This window comes from Erinaceus europaeus, chromosome 15 (assembly GCF_950295315.1).
Source record: "Erinaceus europaeus chromosome 15, mEriEur2.1, whole genome shotgun sequence".
In the NCBI taxonomy this organism is placed as follows: Eukaryota; Metazoa; Chordata; class Mammalia; order Eulipotyphla; family Erinaceidae; genus Erinaceus; species Erinaceus europaeus.
The window spans coordinates 77,879,877-77,899,608 of NC_080176.1; the positions used below are offsets into that span (position 1 = coordinate 77,879,877).

The following is a 19,732-nucleotide window of genomic DNA, read 5'->3' on the forward strand; positions in this document are numbered from 1 at the left end:
AGATCAAGCACAGGTCTGTGATTCTGTGAAATCAAGGAAGTAGGGGTGGCAGAAGTTGCATGTTTATGTATTATTTTCCCCAACTTTGACATGGTTAAACAATAACTGTTTCTTGCCCATGGAAATAAATCTCTGCTTCATTTTCTTTCTTTCTTTTTAAAATATTTTCTTTATTTTTAACGAGAGAGAGAGAGAAAGAGAGATACCAGAGCACTGTTCAGTTCTGGTCTATGGTAGGCTGGGGATTGAATCTGGGGCCTTCGATCCTCAAGCAGGAGAGCCTTCTGCGTGACCACTATGCTGTCTCCCCAGCCCTCTACTTCATTTTCTAAAAAGCATCTGCTTGTTTCCAAGTCATTTTTTGGAGGTCAGCTGAATAAGCTGGGAGTGGCGGTGCTGTGGTCAGTCTGTGTTAAAAAGCTTGTGCACCCACCCCGTTAGGGTAGGGGAATTAGGACCATGAATTGAATGATTTTAAGTTCATGGTTTAATGCAAGTAGCCAAGCACTCTTGCCATTTGTTGAAGCCATGTAATTTGTTTCGAGGAGTAACTTTCGGATGTAGTGATGAGGGAAAAAAAAAAAAATGTTTGGAGCCGCGTCCTGCCTCAGCATGGCAGGCTGCCATCTGGATTAAAAAGGAAGTTGGACATGTGCAGAGACCCCACTAGTGGTCACAGCTCTAGGGGGAGCGCCGTCCCTGCTGAGGTGCCCGTTAGCTGGGGCTATGAGGTTGGAGAGGAAAGGAGGAGGAGCAGTGAGGAATTAGACCCTAGGTAGCTGAGCACATTCTGTGTCTGGCCACAGCATCACTGTTGCCAGACTTGTGTTTGATAATGTAAATACAATAAGAGACTGTATTTGCGAAGGCATGGAAAACCGACAATGTGGCCAGGCAGTGAGAGATGCTATCAGCTCCATTCTCCAGCCTTCCCCTGGCCGCACCTTTGACCCCCTGCAACCTCCACCCCACCCTTCACCAACAATCATGCAGTGTGTTGTGTGTCCCTGGAGACAGCTCCTTCCAGAAGGACTTGAAGTGCTCACTGGAAGCACGTGAAGCTGAAGCTTTGTGTGTGTGTGGATCGCCTAGTGTATTATGTCTAAGCACACTTGTCAGTGGTCTTTATAAAGCAATGAGGCATACACGCCTTGACGCTTTGGAGTAAGTCAGGCTGGCTGCACACATGCCTGGTGCCCAGTTTCAGGTGCGGGATGCAACTGCCTTTTAAGAAACAGCACACGTGATAGGGCACGGGGCGAGCACGTATAAGGGTCCCGCTCCTGTCTCAGCCACCTAATATTCCAGAGTGGTGCCCCAGCCTCTCTCTGCCTTCCTCTCTGTTCCATGTGCAGCTCTCTCTTCCTCATATGTAACAAATCTTTTGAAAAAATGATGAGCCAGGTTACTCTGTGCAGGGCTGTAGAGAAATGTTGGCATGAGCTCTGAGCTCCATCACTGAGCAAATGGATGAGAGTTACAGCTCTTTGCACAGAGCGGAGTGCTCTTCCTGCAGCCAGCAGGAAGCAGTCTTTGGTGTTGCTGGGTGGTTGGGGCTGTGGTGGGCTGTGCCTGAGTGGGGTTGAATGTGAACGCACACAATGTTGACTGCACACACTGTTCCCGGTGACTGATGATGTCAACTCGTCTGGGGCAAGAGGAGGCTGAAGCAGGACTGCTGTCCACACACTCTCCACTCATTGACCTGTGACGCGGAGCTATCAGCAGCTTTCCACCCCACACTGTAATGACCTGGAATTGGAGAAGGCAAGAGAGATGCAAAGTGGTGGTGTGTTGAAAGGCAGGAGTGTCCCTGAGCCGGCTGTCTTTATCTGTGAGCTTGGAAAATCAAAGAAAATGCCTTCAAAGCCCCATCTAGTCCCGGTTTTTGATAATTAAGAGAAATAAAGAAGGCAGATCTAAGTAAGTTTCTTCAGCCATGGTGCTCTCTGAGCAAAACACACATAGCAGATGTTTCATAAAGTGAGCTGCAATCTTCCCCTTATTTTCCTATCTTTGGCTTCTAAATCATCAAAAAGAATTCTTGCCTGTTATTGCAAAACTGCCTGCAGTGATTCCAGTCATCATTAGAACGATTTTTGCTTTAATTCTGTGCTGTGTGCACTGTGGTTCTCTTTCACTTAATTCATTGTACAACCATGAGGAAATATCTGTAGATTGGGTGAGCACAATATAACATCATCTAAAATATTTCTAAATATGTATCTTCCCGAAACCAGGCTTTTGGGAGTTGGGCAGTAGTGCAGCGGTTAAGCGCAGGTGGTGCAAAGCACAAGGACCGGCTGAAAGATCCCAGTTTGAGCCCCCGGCTCCCCACCTGCAGGGGAGTCGCTTCACAGGCGGTGAAGCAGGTCTGCAGGTGTCTATCTTTCTCTCCTCCTCTCTGTCTTCCCCTATCCTCTCCATTTCTCTCTGTCCTATCTAACAACGTTGACGTCAATAATAACTGCAACAATAAAACAAGGGCAACAACAGGGAATGAATAAATAAATAAACAAACCAGGCTTATTTTGAAATCTAGGTCTGTATGCATTTTATAGCCGGGTCATGTTAGCATGGCTGAGCACCTGAATGCCCCCTATTTTGTAGGGGGCAGTGTTCTCTAGTCTTTTCTCCTAACAGGGTGGACAACTGCCTTCACTGGCTTTCTCTTTTTCTTTCCTTCTGAGCACTGTCAGGAGAAGAAAGATCACCCTCTCCACTTTTGAATCTCTTTCCTCTCTCTCAGCTTAAACTTTCCCTCCTAATATTTCTTTCCTTCTAGCTTTCCTTCTCTTTTTTAGACTCTCAGCATGGGATCTAGCTGGCCCTTTCCTCCTGTGGATCCTAGATGGGCTTTCCATCTTACTTATGTCTGCTGCAGGGTTTTGAATTCACCAGTGTACTAAGCCCGATTGCTCACTACCTTGATAAAGAAAAGGGAAGGGTTGATGAGATAGCTCAGTGTGCTAAGGCACAGGACTTGCATGTCTGAAGCCACAAAGGTCCAGGTTCAGCTCTGGCTCCATCATGTACCAGAACTGAGCAGTGCTGCAGCTTCTCTCTGTGTCTTATCTGTGTGTGCAAGATCTCTCATTAAAGGTCTAGAGAAACCGTTAATCAAGTAGGGTGAGATTTGAACCCTGGCACCTCATGGGAGGTGATTGTGTTATCTTACTGTGTTATCTTTCCGTCTCTCTCAGTCTATCTGAAAAAAAAAAAAAAGTGCCACAGCACTGAAATTAGTCACATATGTGCTTTGCCCCCACTCCACTGAAACAAAAGTAGAGCTTTAAGACAGCTAAGGGTTAGAGTTTCCAAAACATATGTGATCAAGAGCTTATGTTCTCAGGAACAATCCATGCTGTGTTTGCTAAATAAACGCTCAGAGCACCATGTTCTTTTTTTTATTAACATATGACAGCTTGCTCCTGGGGATGGAAGGGGGGGGTCCTCATGTGTGCAAGCTTTATACCCTCCCACTGAGCCACCTCCCTTGATTCAGCACTCTTTCCTGGGGAAAGTCTGGGGGGGCAGTCTGTACAGATGGGGAGCATAGTAAAGGGAGAGAGAGAAATTTAGGATGCTTATAAATCAGAACCACCCCCCTGGGATATACTGGTCTATGACAAGAGCTTACATAGAGGCCCCATACTGTGTGTCTAAATATGTAAGTTGTGATCAAGCTGACAGTCCATAAAGTGAAAAGCATTCTTTCTCCTCCATTGACAGACCTTTGTGAGAAGCTGCAGGTACAGATTGAGATGGAGGCTCCTTGGGAGTCTGCGTGTGGCAGCGTGAGGTGGGGCCTAGAGGGGCGGCTGGCCCAAAGGCTCCACTGTGGTCGTGCCCTCTGCAGCCCTGTCACTCATCCTACGGGGGTGTGGATACCCAAACCTGTGGAGGACAGCTTCAGGGAAGAGACCTTGTAAGCCGCAGAAGTGGTGTAGGCATCCTCTGGGCAGGGAGGGGGTTACTGGGTTTCAGTCCAGAGAAAGTAGCTCCCAAAAGAAGAGGACATAAGCCCAGGAGACATTTATGGTCACTACTTCAAGAGGAGGAAATTAGTGAAAATAATTTTAGTAATTAAATTGTTAATTATCTTAATTATATATATGTTTAATCCAATATGTCAGAATTCTTAATTACACACACACACACACACACACACACACACACACACACACACATTTATTCATCACTGGGGCTTCATTGCTCTCTACCAATTTGTTCAGATCAACAGAAAGAGACAGACACCACAGCACTGAAAATTCCCCTATTGTCTGGGTGCTCAAACCCTCATCACCATATGGCAAAGCAGGGGTGCCTCCCAGATGAGCCATCTTATTAGCCCTCCCTGCAATTATTAATGTGATAGTCTTATGTTCTTCTTATACGATGTCCTTGAAATCAGTGTCTAGTTCATATCTAGACAGCACCCCCACTACCTGCATTTGAGGTGCCACTAGCCCCCTGGGGCTGGCAGAATCATTCTGGAATGTGGGGCTCTCGTGAGGGGCCAGACTGCTTGGGGGAGGGCACGTGGGCTGCTGTCTTTACTGTCTTTACTGCTGTCTTTACTTTATAGTGGTTTTGTCATTGGACTGATGCAGAGAATAACTGCCCCTCTGTATATTCTGTATATTTAGAGCTGATGAAGTCTTTTATTTATTTTTTAAATTATTTTATTTATTTATTCCCTTTTGTTGCCCTTGTTGTTTTATTGTTGTAGTTATTATTGTTGTCATTGTTGGGTAGGACAGAGAGAAATGAAGAGAGAAGGGGGAAGACAGAAGAGAAAGATAGACACCTGCAGACCTGCTTCACGGCTTGTGAAGTTATACCCCTGCAGGTGGGGAGCCAGGGCTCGAACCAGTATGCTTAAATTGGTCCCTGCGCTTTGCGCCACCTGCGCTTAACCTGCTGCGCTACAGCCCGACTCCCATGATGAAGTCTTAAGATACGAGAATACAGGAGACTAGAGATGGGCACATGTTAAGAATTTTTTGAAAAACTATTGGTTGGAATAGGTCAGGAAGAGAAGGGTGAATACGGGATGACTCCACAGGTAGAGTTAGGAATGGAGAACATGGGATGAAACTTGGACTGAGTCAAGGGGTTCTGGGGAGGGAATGGAATGGGGGTTCTGGGGGGTGGGAAAAAGAAAAACAGTATGTAGCAGGCACCTGTTATGTGGAACTGGGAAACTGTACACAGGTGTCAACAAATGTGCTGTAATTCACTACCCACACCCTGATAAAAACTAAAGCAAAAACCAAAAAAATAAAAATAAAAGAATACACTTTTGTTTGTCTTTCCTTCTCCACTCACTTGTTGAATGTCTTTTTCTCATCTGACTCTGCTGCTGTTCTTTGCCTGTGCAGGTGAGGGGCCCTAGTCATTGTTTGCTGAGATTATCAGCCTTTTCCTTCCTGTATTGACAGATACTTCTCCAAGTGTCAGTGTTTCTGTTTTCCATCCTGAGGAGTTACTGAAGTTCTAAAGCATTCTGCACTCTGCTTTCTGAAAAATCCCTGCACTATATTGTGTTGGATCATGCCTTTTTCTCTTCTAGGGATTTTTTTTTTTTAAACCCAGAGCACTTCTCAGCTCTGGTTTATGGTGGTGTGGGGGATTGAACCTGGAACCTTGAAGACTCAGGCATTAGAGTCTATTCACATAACCTTTATGCTATCTCCCCGACCTTTTCTTTAAGAAAACTTTTCTTTAAGGTTTAATTTTTTTATTAGTGATTTAATAATGATCAACAAGAGTGTAGCAGAGAGAGGTACAACTCCATATAATTCCCACAACCAGAGTTCCATATCCCATCTCCTCCATTGGAAGCTTCCCTATTCTTTATCCCTCTAGGAGTATAGACCAAAGATTTCTGTGGGGTGCAAAAGGTGGGAGGTCTGGCTTCTGTAATTGCTTCTCTGCTGGACATGGATGTTGGCAGGTCGATCCATAACTCCCAGCATGTTTTTATCTTTCCCTAGTGGGGCAGGGCTCTGGGGAGGTGGGGTTCTAGGACACGTTGGTGAGGTCGTCTGCCCAGGGAGGTCAGAAAGGCATCCTGGTAGCATCTGCAACTTGGTGACTGAAAAGCATTAAGATATAAAGCAGAACAAACTGCTTCATAATCAGGAACCTAAAGGTAGGAATAGAACAGATGAGATTTGGGGTTTCCATGTTGTAAGAGGCTAGGAAGTCTGTTTTAGGTATATTCCAGGGGGCCCATAACTTCACTAATTTTTTGCCTGGGTCCGACAGCTAACATGAAAGTAGGCTAAAAGTATTGCCTGGGAAGATGATGTCAGCATTGGGAATAGAACTAAGAAAGCTGGATCAGGGCAGAGAGTAGCTCCCAAATATGGGAAAGCATATAAATACCATTAACTATAAACCCCATCAGTCTAGGGCCCATGTCTATTCATATTTAGCACAGGAGCCTGTATAACCTCTGCATCTCTGTTGGTCTGAGCTCACATTCCATGGTCATAGCTAGGAACATTCTAGGCTACACTCACTGTCTTCTTCAAGTGGCAGAGTATGTTGACCTAGCCTCCCTTCGGAGAGTGAGGCAGTTTCTACCATTGTTATTCTACACTGAGGGCAAGGTCCTATAGAGATGACTTTTGATCATGGAGAGAGGGATCTGTTAGAGGTCTAGGCCCATCATATCTGTGGCAATCCCAGGGTTCCCTGACTAGAGCCCCTGATGATGGGGTGGCCTGGTAGTGACCGAAATGGCCATCATAAAAATGTGCCAATCCATTACCCTTATCTACTAGTCTCTTTGAGGTTCAATTTATTTACATGCACAGTTTAAAACTGTAGCCAGTTCTACCAAGTGAGGGAACATATCTGGAAAGTAGGATACTGTTTTTGTTTGTACCAGACTAGAACAGCAATTTTGTCTATTTTAGGGCATGTTGCTGGATTTAGAAGATAATTTACAAAAGCACCCAGTTAAATTTTGAATTTCAGCAAAAAAAAAAAAAAAGGTTTTTAAGGATAAGTATATTCTGTACAGTATTTGAGAGATACACTAAAAATTCACTTGTTTATCTAAAGTATAAATTTACTGTGCTGTCTTGTGTTTCTTCTACCGATTCTAACTCAAAACTCTTTTACCCCCTGAAAAACTGAGGATCTTATGCAGATTTTATTTATGTGGATTAAACCAATGGATACTTACTGTATTATAAATTTAAATGTCTATTTTACATAACTCATTAAAAAATAAACCCATCTGTACATATCTGTATGAAAGATAACCATTTCCTAAAGGCAAAAAAAAAGTTACTGTTTCATATTTTTGCAAATCTCTGAGTTTGAGAGCTCTGAGACCATCAATAATAGACCCAGTATTCCCAGCTTGTGCTGTCTATATCATTTATAATAAGAATAGAGCATATGCATCCTTTTTTTTAAGAAGACCTAATAAATCGAGTCCTGAAAGTGTAAAGTAAATTTAAAATGACTGTTCTGGCGTACTAGTCATATCTTCTTCTCTTTTACTCTTTTATTCAAATGGTACTAGTGACTGTGAAGATGAAAAGACTTCCATTCCTGAAGCATCAAAGGCCCCACATTCAGTCCCCAACCCACCATAAGCCAGAGCTAGGCAAGGCTCTGTAAAAAAATAAAAATAAATCATATCATATACCTGAGTTTTTAGAGTAGCTATTTTCTGAGATGGTGAAGCACAAACCTAGTAGCACTTTTCCTTTTCATCCTATCATATAGATACATTGTCAGCTTTCTGTTTAGAATAAACTTTATGTAACTATTTATTTATTTACTTGTTATTTATTATGTAACTATTTAGAAGTTTAACTTCTTATTACAGAATTCACCAAATTGGGCATATGACAGTTTTTCTGAAGTGCTGATTAGATTGACTTGGCTTTATTGTTAGGGTGTGTGTATCTGCTCCAGGCTTAGTGCTGGGGAAGTTGATCAGGGAGTTAGCATAATGCAATAATCGATCTGATTCTCCTCTCCATTACAAATACTGTAGTGGTTGGCAGGGGACCAAGAATAAGTGTACAGAGAAGTAACACAGACTTCCTTAATTGCTTAGACAACTGAGAAAATGAAAGAGCCATTAACAAAAATAGAGCAGAAGGAAGTGCAGGTCTGGGATAAAGATGGTACACCCTGCTTTGAACTGGAAATGGCCTGGGTAGCTTGGAAGGACGTGGGCTTGAGCACAGGACATGACTAAAAACTCAAGTGCCCCCTCCCCCCCCAAAAAAAAAGAGTCTGTGGGGAAGAAGAAAGGAAGAAAAACAAAGCACAGAAGGAAAGGCTTCAGAGCCAAGTGGAGACAAGGTGAGGAAGATGCCTGTGAGTTGAGCTGAGAAGAGCAGCTTCAGGAAGAATGAGTGCTTACAGTACCAGTCTTAGATGGAGGCATGATAATGGAGTTTTAAATTTAGAACTACTGTGTCTCTTCACACTCTCTTCAAGAGAGTGTGGCTTTGATAAATCATTAGGTTCTTACGGTTTCTAGTTGGGATTTGAGAGACACAAAGCAGAAACCCTTTGACTCACCCAGGATAATAGAAATTCAGCGGCCTTCCACCTGCCTCTTCTTTGCTGCCATGTCCCTCAGCCCTTATAGTGTGCTGATTGAGCAGACTGAGGGCAGCCCCAAAGGCTTCTCCACAGAACTCACCCGAAATACTCCACCTGAGAGTGACAGTTTGGTCTGGGAGTCAGTGTCTAGATTTCAGGTGAGGCACTGACCTTAGCACGAATACTGGGCCTCTCATTTTCCTTAGCTGAGTTGGCTCCAGTATCTCTATGGCTATGCCAACATTCCTTGATGTTATTATGCCTCAGTGACATGTGTTTTTTTCTTCCTGTTCTGTTTTATTGTAATAGGTTCACCAAGTTGAAGAGTCTCAACCTCTCAAATAATCATTTAGGGGAATTCCCATTAGCAGTCTGCAATATTCCGACCCTGACTGAGCTGAACGTGTCCTGCAATGCCCTCCAAGACATCCCAGCAGCCGTGGGAGTCATGCACAAGTGCGTACCTGAAGCCCCATTGCGGGGTAGCCCATGAAGCCTTGGATCTGTATGTGCGGTGGGAGGCAGACACCTGAGAGGAGTTTGCTTGCTTGCTAGCTTGGTCATGCCACTCTTGACCCGACAGACACCAAGAGACCAGTCTGTGTGGTCCACTCTTGAGACTATTATATGAGAAGTGAACCAGGCTCCCCAAGGACCAGTGTGGCAAGGGAGGGGTTTATCTCCCTTTCCAAGTTCCATTGAGCTCTATGCCTGAGGAATTAATTCATGAGCAGTGAGTGGCAGGCATTAGGGCTGGTTCACACTGCAGCTATCTCATGTCACCTCACCTCAGGTACCCATTTGTGCTCACCCATGTTGGGGAAATCATTCATTTTTGTTTTTAGTACAAGATTAAAATATTTATCTCAGATCTTTCCTTGCTGGTGCATTATCACCTTGGGACCTCCACTTTCTGTACCTCTCAAAGGACGGTGCTTGTTTCTCTTGTAATGGGGCTTGTGCTTACTGGGAGTTAGGTGTGGATAATAGAGACATAATATCTACATGTTCTCTCTTTAATTGTTACATTTTGCTTCCCAGTTTACAGACATTTTTGTTGGATGGAAACTTTCTCCAGGCCCTTCCTGCTGAGTTGGAGAACATGCATCAGCTCAGTTATCTTGGTCTTTCTTTCAACGAGTTCACTGACATTCCAGAGGTTTTGGAGAAATTGACTGCTGTGGATAAACTCTGCATGTCTGGAAACTGTATGGAGACGCTGAGGCTACAGGCTTTGCGGAAAATGCCTAACATTAAACACGTAGACTTAAGGTAAAAAAAAAAAAAATCAGCTCCCCTTGTGTGCTTGACTTGCATTTGGGGGTAGTCAGAGCCCTCTGGCTGGCATTCTGCTGCTGAGTCACGCAGGCTGGACCATTACAGTTAGGCCCATGTTTCTTTTTCTGCCCACAGGGAAGAATAATAAGCAGTTGTAGAGTTTGTTCATACCTGAAACTTGTTCAAAGGAATTTCTTGTTGTGCCTCAATGGGTAGAATTCATGCTTTAACATGCCTCAGGTTCTGGGTTTGATCCCTGACACCACACAGGAGCACCAAAACAGCGCCAGCAAAAGAAGCTCCATGGTAGACCAGGAGAGAGACAGACACACACACAGAGAGAGAGAGAGAGAGAGAAACACCAGGCCTTATGGCCTTATATGTATAGGCACACTGCCCAGTGGTATCCCTGGTCCAGTCCCTTTTATTCTAAGAACTAGTGCGAGAGACACTGAAGCACTGACTACCCATCATCCAGGGAGCAGCTTTCTTTCGTACTGTGCACGGGCTTCTGTGTGGTGCTGGGGGTTGGCCCCAGGGTGTGTGCCTAGACGTGCTCCATATGCAGAGCTGTCACCCAGCTGCCCTGTGAAAAGAATTTCTCACTGATCAAAGACCATGTGTTTTGAGAGTCTTAACTTTCTTGTTTTGTGAGTTTGGACCCAGTTTTAATTTGATGAATAGACACGGCTACCAAGTCAGAGAGCTATTTAGGGTGTGGATGGTATCCCTGTCATTGAGAACAAAGTGGACATTGTTCTCCTAGTTCTTCTTTTCTGCAACTTGTGGCACGTGACCTCAGTGAGTATCTTTCCTTAGGAATATTTTCCTTCTATAGCTTCCCTGACTAAACTAAATGTATTCAGTTATTGGTTAAACTTACTGATTCTGCAGGTGACTCTGCCCTTAGCTCACTGTTCTTTATATAAGCATAGACTTCTACTCTCTGGGGAGGCCCAGGCTGTCTAGCACCTTCACTCCCTCTCACCCCTTACAGGAGCAGGGAGCCTGCCTTTGAACCTTGGCCTCACTCAGCTCCAGCTGGAAGCCATTAGCGCATCCTGGCCAAGCCAGAGGTTCTCAGGAGGCATCGCTTCTCCACAAGGCCTAGCTTTAGTTTCTCATGCACAAAGAGCCAGAGCACATGGAGGAAGCCACCCTCACAAAGTGTGTCATAAGTTTCAGTCCCCACAAGCAGAATATTAGACTTAAACACTAACTTGCCAGATCTGATGTGTTTCCAACCAAGCTAACTTACAGTTTGGGAAGGAAGGAAATGCCAGGCGCACGTTACATTCTGTGGCTGTTGCCTGGCTGCAGACAGTCTTCTCCTGGAATTTGCTTAGCTGCCATCATTCTTGTTAAACCCCCCCCACCCCCCGTCCAAGTCTTTCTTTCTGTAAGTTATTGCCCACTTTGCTCTCGGCTAATAACACCTGGACTTCACTGAACAGTCTGATTTCATCAGATAAAGTAGCCTCATTTTTCACTCCTCTTTCTTCTCCATTTTTTATGGCTTGACTTGGAACATCCTTTCATTCTAAGTTCCACAGGGAACCACTGGGCCTAGGAGCCATGGCCGGCACACCTGGGAAGGGCTCACAGCTTGCAGAGTTGTAGTTCTTAATCCGAGAAGTGCAAGTGGTGATAAATTATCTGATTTCAAGTACTTTCTGGAATGTGTCAGGACAGGGAACTGAACACATTGTCTCACTAGCTTTCTAGATTGTTAACGTTGCATGCCTCTGAGTCACTTGGGTGGTGAAGACCTTCTCGTTCAACTGCATGCCCTTTTTTTCCTTCAACCACCCAGTGATGTAACAGTTGACTTCAGGCAGAAAGCACAAGGTAATATCTGAGCTGACTGATACATATGACAAAATATCCTCCCCGTGATCAGAGTTGGTTACCAATAAGATCAGTCTGATAGCTGGGAATAACCAGGCTTGTTAAAATTTCTCTAAGCTCTTTATAGTTCTACTTCTGGAGCCTTTTAAGATGAAATCAGTTACAGGGCATTTAAATACCAAAATAGACTGGGGTGCCCTGTGAAGGCTGAGTAACTGTGAGTGGCTACCTGCTTGTCTCCAGGGCACAGCACTGAGGAGGGGAAAGTCTGTTAGATTTGCATACAGTTCTGTTTTAGTGCTTTACATGGGAGCCAAGAGAAGAAACCTGGAGGGAATTTCACTGGGTTTCTTTAAGCAGAGGGCTAATTGACTGATTTTTTTTTTAATTCAGCTGAAAAGTGACTGATTAAAAGTGATCGTTTTGCTCTTTATCGTATTCTTTCTTACATTTGTGTTCTTGGAACCTGATATTATTTCTCTATGGCGTCACTAACTACTTAGTCATTCCTTCTTGGTGACTTTCAACCATCTCTCTGCCCTTGATACTGTATCTCTCCTTTTCTACTGGACCTGAGGTTGCTGGACCTTAGGACCTCATCATCCTCTGCCTTGATCTCAGTGTCTCTTACCCCTAGCCTTTTTCTGTCATTTCCTTTCTTGGGGTTGACTTCACTTCAGCTGTGAGAACTTCACCTTGGTATCCCCCTGTTGACAAACTTGGCTAAATGCGTATGAGAGAGTTCAATTTCTTCCTCTTTTCTTGATGATTTATTTGTTGAGAGAGAGACAAGACAGACGGACAGACAGACCAGAGTAGCACTGTGGCAAACTCAGGGTTTTGTGCTTGCCAGTCCAGAGCTCTGCCACTGCGCCACCTCCCGGCCTGCTCACTCATTGAACCGGTTCTTTCCTCCACATTCTTGTTCTCAAGTGAAAGCAGCTATATTTATCTTATTGGCTACTCAGACATAGCGGGGTTTTTGTTTTGTTTTGTTTTGTTTTGTTTTTTTAAGGCAGTTAACCTTTTTTTGTGCGAGAGAGTAAGAATAGAGCCCTCTCTGCCCTTCATGGTGTTCTGTTTGCTCTTTTCCTTCGCGGTGCTAGAAATTGAACCACAGGCCATGCTCATGCAAGGCGTGTGTCCTATCACTGAGCTGCCTCCCACCACAGACACAGAACATTTGGCCCTATTTCTAGTCTGCCTCTTTCCTTTGAGATTCGTTTCCTCTTTGTCCCCACCTTTTATTTATCACTGCTATCTCCTGGCTGAGCCATCTGCTTCCTTGCAGTCTCTCAGGCAGGCAGTCTGCTCATGACTCCAGTCTGAGGTATGCAGGCTCTCCCCTCTGGTTCCAGCCCACTGGCCTGCGACTCCCCTGAGGACGAGGCTCTCGTTCAGAGATGCCCAGTGTGTCAGCCTCAGCCTTTGCCAGCAGGCCAGTCATCTGTGGCTGTTTCATAGTGAGATATATAGAGAGAAATGGAGACTGACTTTTTTTTAGAAACACACAGTGATGTGACATTGCCACAGTGTCCCAGCAGACCTATCTTGTTAATAGACACTGTGAGCCCAGTCACTGGGGGCATGAGCTGCATGTGGGTCATGTGCCGCGGGACCTCGCCTCTTCCTCCTCCCCTGATGGGCTAGTCACTGAGAAAGGGGCTACTTCACCACAGGAGAAGCACTGCTCTGGAGTCCAGAAAGCTCAGTGCTGGCACCTAGTAGGTGCAGTGCTTGGTATGTGTTTCCTAGCCAGTTTGTAGCCATGTTCTCAGTACTATCACATTGTGGACCTCACACTCCTGGCACCTCCAGTCCTCATGTGAGGCTTCACCCTGTGCTTGTCTCTTCATCCCACAGCCATCATCCCCCCACCTCGTCACCTGTTCAATGCTGACTACCTCTGTATTCAAACTAGGTGCCACCTCTTTCTCCACCTCTCCATGTTGTGCATCATTAATGGCACTCAGCATACGCATGTAGCCCTTCTACTTCATGTTTTAAAGTCCGAGTCATCTTCCTTGCTAAGGCTGAGCACACACTGCCAGCCTCATTCTTTCTTCCCGACAGAGCCAGAGGTCATCATCTCCTCTCAGTGTACGCGTTCCAGCCAGTGTGTTCATGTGATTCTCTCATGGGCCCCGCAGGATAAGGAAGGTGTTACCCCTGGTAGTCGGGCAGCAGCATAGCGGGTTAAGCGCACGTGGCACAAAGCGCAAGGACCGGCATAAGGATCCTGGTTCGAGCCCCCAGATCCCCACCTGCAGGGGAGTTGCTTCACAAGCAGTGAAGCAGGTCTGCAGGTGTCTTTCTCTCCCCCTCTCTGTCTTCCCCTCCTCTCTCCATTTCTCTCTGTCCTGTCTAACAATGTTGACATCAACAACAACAACAGTAATAGCCAACAACAATGAAAAACAACAAGGACAACAAAAGGGAAAATAAATAAATTTAGAAAAAGAGGAAGGTGTTGTCCCACCTGACAGATTAGAACCAGACTTCCCAGGGATGTTAGGAAGGGTGTCTGGGGTGATAGATGCCAAGTGTCACGGAGCAAAGTGCACGCAGAGTCCCACACTCTTCCCCACGGCTTGCCTGTCCGTAGTAAGTGCTCAGCGAGTGTTTGTGGACTCTGTGAAGTGGCTGTGTTAGCTCAGCGGACTGCTAACCAACCATAGATTACCCCTTTATTTTATTTTCATTCAGTTTTATGTCATTGCTGGAGCTGCATTACTCCAGGCTGACTTTTTTTTTTTTTTTTTTTTTTTTTGGTTCAGAGAGAAAAGGTGACACCACAGCACGAAAGCTCCCCCAGTGCCACAGCGCTCCCGTGTGCTGAGCCTCAGGCTCTCACCCCCGAGTCGCCTGCATGGCAAAGCCGAAGTCCTGCCAGGAGAGCTCGTGCACCCCCACCAGCCACCCCAGCATCTTGCCTCTTTTAAAGGTGGCCCTGGAGGGTGAGCCCACAAACCCTGGTGCTGAGTATGGACACACACACTGGACATCTTCAAATTTTGTAAACAAATGTTAAAATAGTGAAAACTAGTTTTAAATAAAAAGTAAATTGTAAATTAAAAAAAAATTTTTTTTAGATTGTCCTGGCATTTAGGAAGATAACTCATTGTGTAGAGCGTGCTCTTCTCAAGCCTGGGTCCCTAGCTCACACCCCAGTACTGCACGTGTCCTGCCAGCAGTCTGGTCTCTCTCTCTCTCTCTCTCTCAAGCAATATGTGTTTTTTAAATAAAAATGCTTATTGTAAACAAATTGTGTTATTGTGTCAGCTTAGAGACTTGGTATTTGAATCCTGTTACAACTTGGCATGGAAAGTGAGTAGTGGAAATATTAACCTCCCCTTCACTGTAGATTTTTGTCTCCTGTTGGGCAAATTCTTTCATTACTGTAGTATTAATGCAGTGAATTTATGTGGTGGTTGGTGGCTGTTAAAAAATTATTTTAAATTTTTTCAAACATTTTTAAATATTTATTTATTCCCTTTTGTTGCCCTTTTTTATTGTTGTTGTTATTGATGTTGTCATTGTTGTATAGGACAGAGAGATGGAGAGAGGAAGGGAAGACGGGGGCAGAGAAAGACAAGACACCTGCAGACCTGCTTCACTGCTTGTGAAGCGACTCCCCTGCTTCACAAGGTGGGCAGCCAGGGGCTCGAACAGGTATCCTTATGCCAGTCCTTGTGCTTTGCACCACCTGCGCTTAACCCGCTGTGCTACCGCCCGACTGCCTTTTTCAGACATTTCAAATAAGGAGAGCTGGGACATTTTCTCCAGTCCTGCAGTCTGTCGTATCCAGTGTGAGATGCTTTTTCCTTGATTCGCTGCACGTGTTCTAGAAACCTGGCAAGCATTTGGAATCAGGCAGATTGGTGGGCTGCCACCAGTTGTACTGCTTTTTGTTTGTTTTGTTTAGTTTTAATCTTAGAACCTCAAACAAGAGGAGAAGAAAATCCTCTTGGGCACCTGTGAAGCACCTGTGTGCCTGAGTGAGGGCTGATGAATTTATTAGCTGTTTGCTATCACCCTTCGTCTCAGTGACTTCGTAATGATGTTGTTAACAATTCAGTTACTGTAATTTTATTTTTAGTTTTTTCAGACTCATTTCAGGGAGCCTTCCATGTTTTTCTGAGCCCTGTCCTTCATCACAGTTTTCTTCTAGCCAAATGCAGATCTTACCGCACTGGTGGATGTGTAATGAGAAATTAAAGGTTTGACTTGCTGATTGCACAGGAGCTAGGCATGACCTTGTAGACTAGAAGTTGAGGTTTTCACCTGTTTTTCTGTTGTTTTCTCTTTTTTTCTATGAGTTTTATGAATGTGAGAGACTAGAGTACTGCTTAGCTCTGGCATATAATAGTGCTAAGTCTTGTACTCTGAAGCTCAGCTGTCTCCCAAGCCCTGTTTTCCTGTCGTTTGAGCTAAGCTAAGTCTTTGCTGCCCTGTGCCCCTCCCACCCTTTACTCCGCTGGCACCCCTCCATGGCAACTTCACCCTCAGTTTGCTGCTCCTCAGGGTTGAGTACCACCAGATTTCCATGTCACCCCTGTTCTTTGTCTTGTTGATGCTTATCATCACCCTTCATTTCATGGTTTCTCAGTGACTCCTAGATGCCCAGCCTCCACATGGTGTTTTTTGTTTGTTGTTTTTTTTTTTTTCGGTAGCAGTATTTTAAAGATGGAGATGGGTTTTTTTTTTTAATCTTTATTTATTTATTGGATAGAGACAACCAGAAATCAGGAAGGAAAGGGGAGATAGAGAGGAATAGAGACAGAGAGACACCTGCAGCCCTGCTTCACCACTCGCAAACCTTTCCTCCTGCATGTGGGGACCGGGGGCTTGAACCTGGGTCCTTGCGCAATGTAATATGTGTGCTTAACCAGATGTGCCACCACCCGGCCCTAGATGAAGATAGTTTTAATCATCACTCCTCACCTCTGAGCCATCTGGAAATTCAGATGTTACATTCTTTTTACTCCACTTTATGGTGGTGCAGGGGTTTGAACCTGAGCCTCAGGCATGAGAATCTCTTTGCATAACTATTATGCTATCTGCCCTGCCTGGGATATTTACATTCTCATTTCTGGTGCATCTATAACCGCCCCACCCAAGTTCACCTCCTAGTTCTGCCCTACCTGGCCGCTCAGATAGCTGTTCGTTCACTGTCTTTCCTTCCTTAAATGTTCAGTGTAATTATAGTCTGCTGTTCTGGGGTTTTGTCTCTTACATTCTTTCAGCCAATCTCTTTAGAAATAAACATTTTTGGGAGTCGGGCGGTGGCGCAGTGGGTTAAGCGCAAGTGGCGCAAAGCGCAGGGACCGGCGTAAGGATCCCGGTTCGAGCCCCCGGCTTCCCACCTGCAGGGGAGTCGCTTCACAGGCGGTGAAGCAGGTTTGCAGGTGTCTATCTTTCTCTCCCCCTCTCTGTCTTCCCCTCCTCTCTCCATTTCTCTCTGTCCTATCCAACAACAAAGCAACGTCAACAATGTCAATAATAACCGCAACGAGGCTGCAACAACTAGGTCAACAAAAAGGGGGAAAAATGGCCTCTAGGAGCGGTGGATTCATGGTGCAGGCACCGAGCCCAGCAATAACCCTGGAGGAAAAAAATAAATAAATAAATAAATAAATAAATAAATAAATAAATAAATAAAAAAGAAGTAAACATTTTTAAAGATGACTCTGAAAGAGAGACAACCAGAGCACCGCTCAGCTCTGTGTAGGGTGGTACCTGGGACTGGTTGATGCTTTTATCAGGCTGAGTTACTTTCTTTCCCCGGTCCTGAAAATAAATGTTTCAGTGCATTTCTCTCCCCCCCAAATAACTTAAAGTAGATTCAATATGTTTGCTTCCCCTCTAGCCATGGTGATCTAAATTGAGTTTTAGAATATATTGTCAAGATTTGGACCACGTGGAGTTGTAGATAAAAATAACCAGAGAATCTGGCCAGTTGAGTGAGAGCAGATGCTAAGATTGAAGAACTCATGGGGAGTTAACAATATAGGAAGACACAGGCTGTCCGTATCCGTCCATTTATCTAGAGCACCGCAGTTGACTCTAGTCTCTATTTGTGTCTCTACCCCTCAAGACTGAACGTCATCAGGAAGCTAGTAGCAGATGAAGTGGACTTTCTCCAGCACATCACTCAGCTTGATCTGCGTGACAATAAGCTTGGTGATCTCGACGCTATGATTTTCAACAACATCGAAGTTTTACACTGTGAAAGGAATCAGCTGGTGACATTAAACATCTGTGGCTATTTCCTCAAAGCCCTCTATGCCTCATCTAATGGTATGTCTCCCAGGCAAAGGCTTTCGCGGTTCCAAGAATGCACTCACTGCTGTCATCTCTGCCTCACTTTCATTTTCCTTTCCTCAGATTCAATAGCATGGCTTTGTGAAAACTAAAATTATAGATGTTCTTTAAATCATCAAAGAAAGCTGGTTTGGCATGAGGAATCAAAGGGGGGAGATTTTATAGTTTTTAACTTGTGTTTCTCATGATATTTAGCTAAGTCGCTTCACTTTTTATTGGACTTCTCTGCTTAAAGCTGACTAAGGAAATGAAGTATTTCCTGGGCTGCTTGGTTAAGATAGTAAACCTGAAGCTTTGTCTTAATACTGGAGAGTGAGAGTGAAAGGAAAAACTGGACTGAACTCCATTCCTAGTCTCAAATTTCACTCCCCATTAATGGACTCACCTGAAGAGAAGCCTGAATCATATATCCTCTGGGAAGCCACAAAGCAAGAATCTCACTGGTGTGTGAGACTTTGTCCTCAGAACTGGTAAATCTTGATAGTTCTGAAACAGAGGAGGTTATACAGGCATGTATTTTAAAATAAAATAAAAGTATCAATACTCTATAATTAGAAAACTGGAAACAGCTGTCTGCTGCTATAATGTGAACAGTTGCTTATCAAGCTGTTGCTTTATTCATAGTGCAAAATACTACATGCAAAACAATGTGCACTAGTTCTAAAGAAAAAAGTAAATAATAAAGGAAAAGAATACAGTCTTAATGAGTTTACTATCATTCAACCCGACGAACTGGTGAAGGCTTACGGCTACAGCTCACTGAAGGGTCACTGGGTTTGCAGAGCTGGGAGGCTAGAGGGGAAAGAGCTTGAAAGTGGTTTCTCAGGCTGATGGAGAAGACTGGGAATTCTGACCCTGTAGGTACCTTCTGGAAAGCAGTAAGAGGTCATTATGGGATGTGCATGGCTTAGAGTCCAGTGGTGAAGCTGAAGCTATTCCAGAAAGCTATGGAATGGAGTGGGTGGCAGTGATTCTGTGGACTCTTACCAGGAAAGTAATGTGCTGGGACAATGATGGAATAGAATTGGAGGAATCCTGTACCCCACTAAGTCAGGCTTTTGTAATGACTTTCTGAATGTGCAGTCCAGACTAAAGACAGTGATTTCAGACTCATTTGCTCAGAGGGAAGCTCCTAGAACTGAAGAAGTCAGGTAAGAGAGAGGAGAGCTGGTGCCGACGTGTCCTTGCAAACTCTTCCCACTTGGCTGGTGCTGGGGCGGGCAGCCACATGGAAGCCAAAGCCAGGCACCACTTGGCAAGTGTTTAGAGAAGCAGGAAGACGTCTATCCAGAAACAGAGAACCAAAGCCCCAGTGGACGGTGGTGTTGCATGGCATATGATTTGGAGAAGGGTTTCTGATTTAAGCAGAGGAAGTCATTTGTAACCCTCAGGAGCACTTTTTCAGGAGGAAAGAAAAAGTCCAGAGCCAGAATATGTTTGTAGGAGGAGCCCTGAATGTTTCAAATATGGTATATATTCAGTTAATCCTCCAGAGTATGTGGATGGGAAGGAGGTAGGAAGAGAGAATGTGTGATTTGGTTCCTTCTCTCAATAGGATCTTGTGATTAAATTAGAAGTTCTCAGTTTTTTCCTGTAGCTTTAAAGTTGAACAAGTGGATGCATTGTACTTCCTAACCTAAACAAGCAATGGAGAATAGAGCCAGTAATGATATTCATGCACAAAAAGTCTCTGTGT

General features: G+C 44.6%; 1 protein-coding gene across 2 annotated transcripts in view; it reads left to right on the plus strand.

The window, feature by feature from the left end:
- PHLPP1 (PH domain and leucine rich repeat protein phosphatase 1) overlaps positions 1 to 18,143 on the plus strand; it is a 160,525-nt gene extending 142,382 nt beyond the window's left edge. The window contains exons 5-7 of one of the 2 annotated variants that reach the window (XM_060173977.1): positions 8,896 to 9,042; positions 9,628 to 9,858; positions 17,810 to 18,143. In XM_060173977.1, coding sequence (XP_060029960.1) covers positions 8,896 to 9,042; positions 9,628 to 9,858; positions 17,810 to 18,128 — 697 coding nt within the window. In that variant the 3' untranslated portion in view covers positions 18,129 to 18,143. Of the gene's footprint in view, positions 1 to 8,895; positions 9,043 to 9,627; positions 9,863 to 17,809 lie in introns of those variants that run through there. The other variant, XM_060173978.1, reaches the window with a different exon arrangement.
- Positions 18,144 to 19,732: the final 1,589 nt, after the last annotated feature.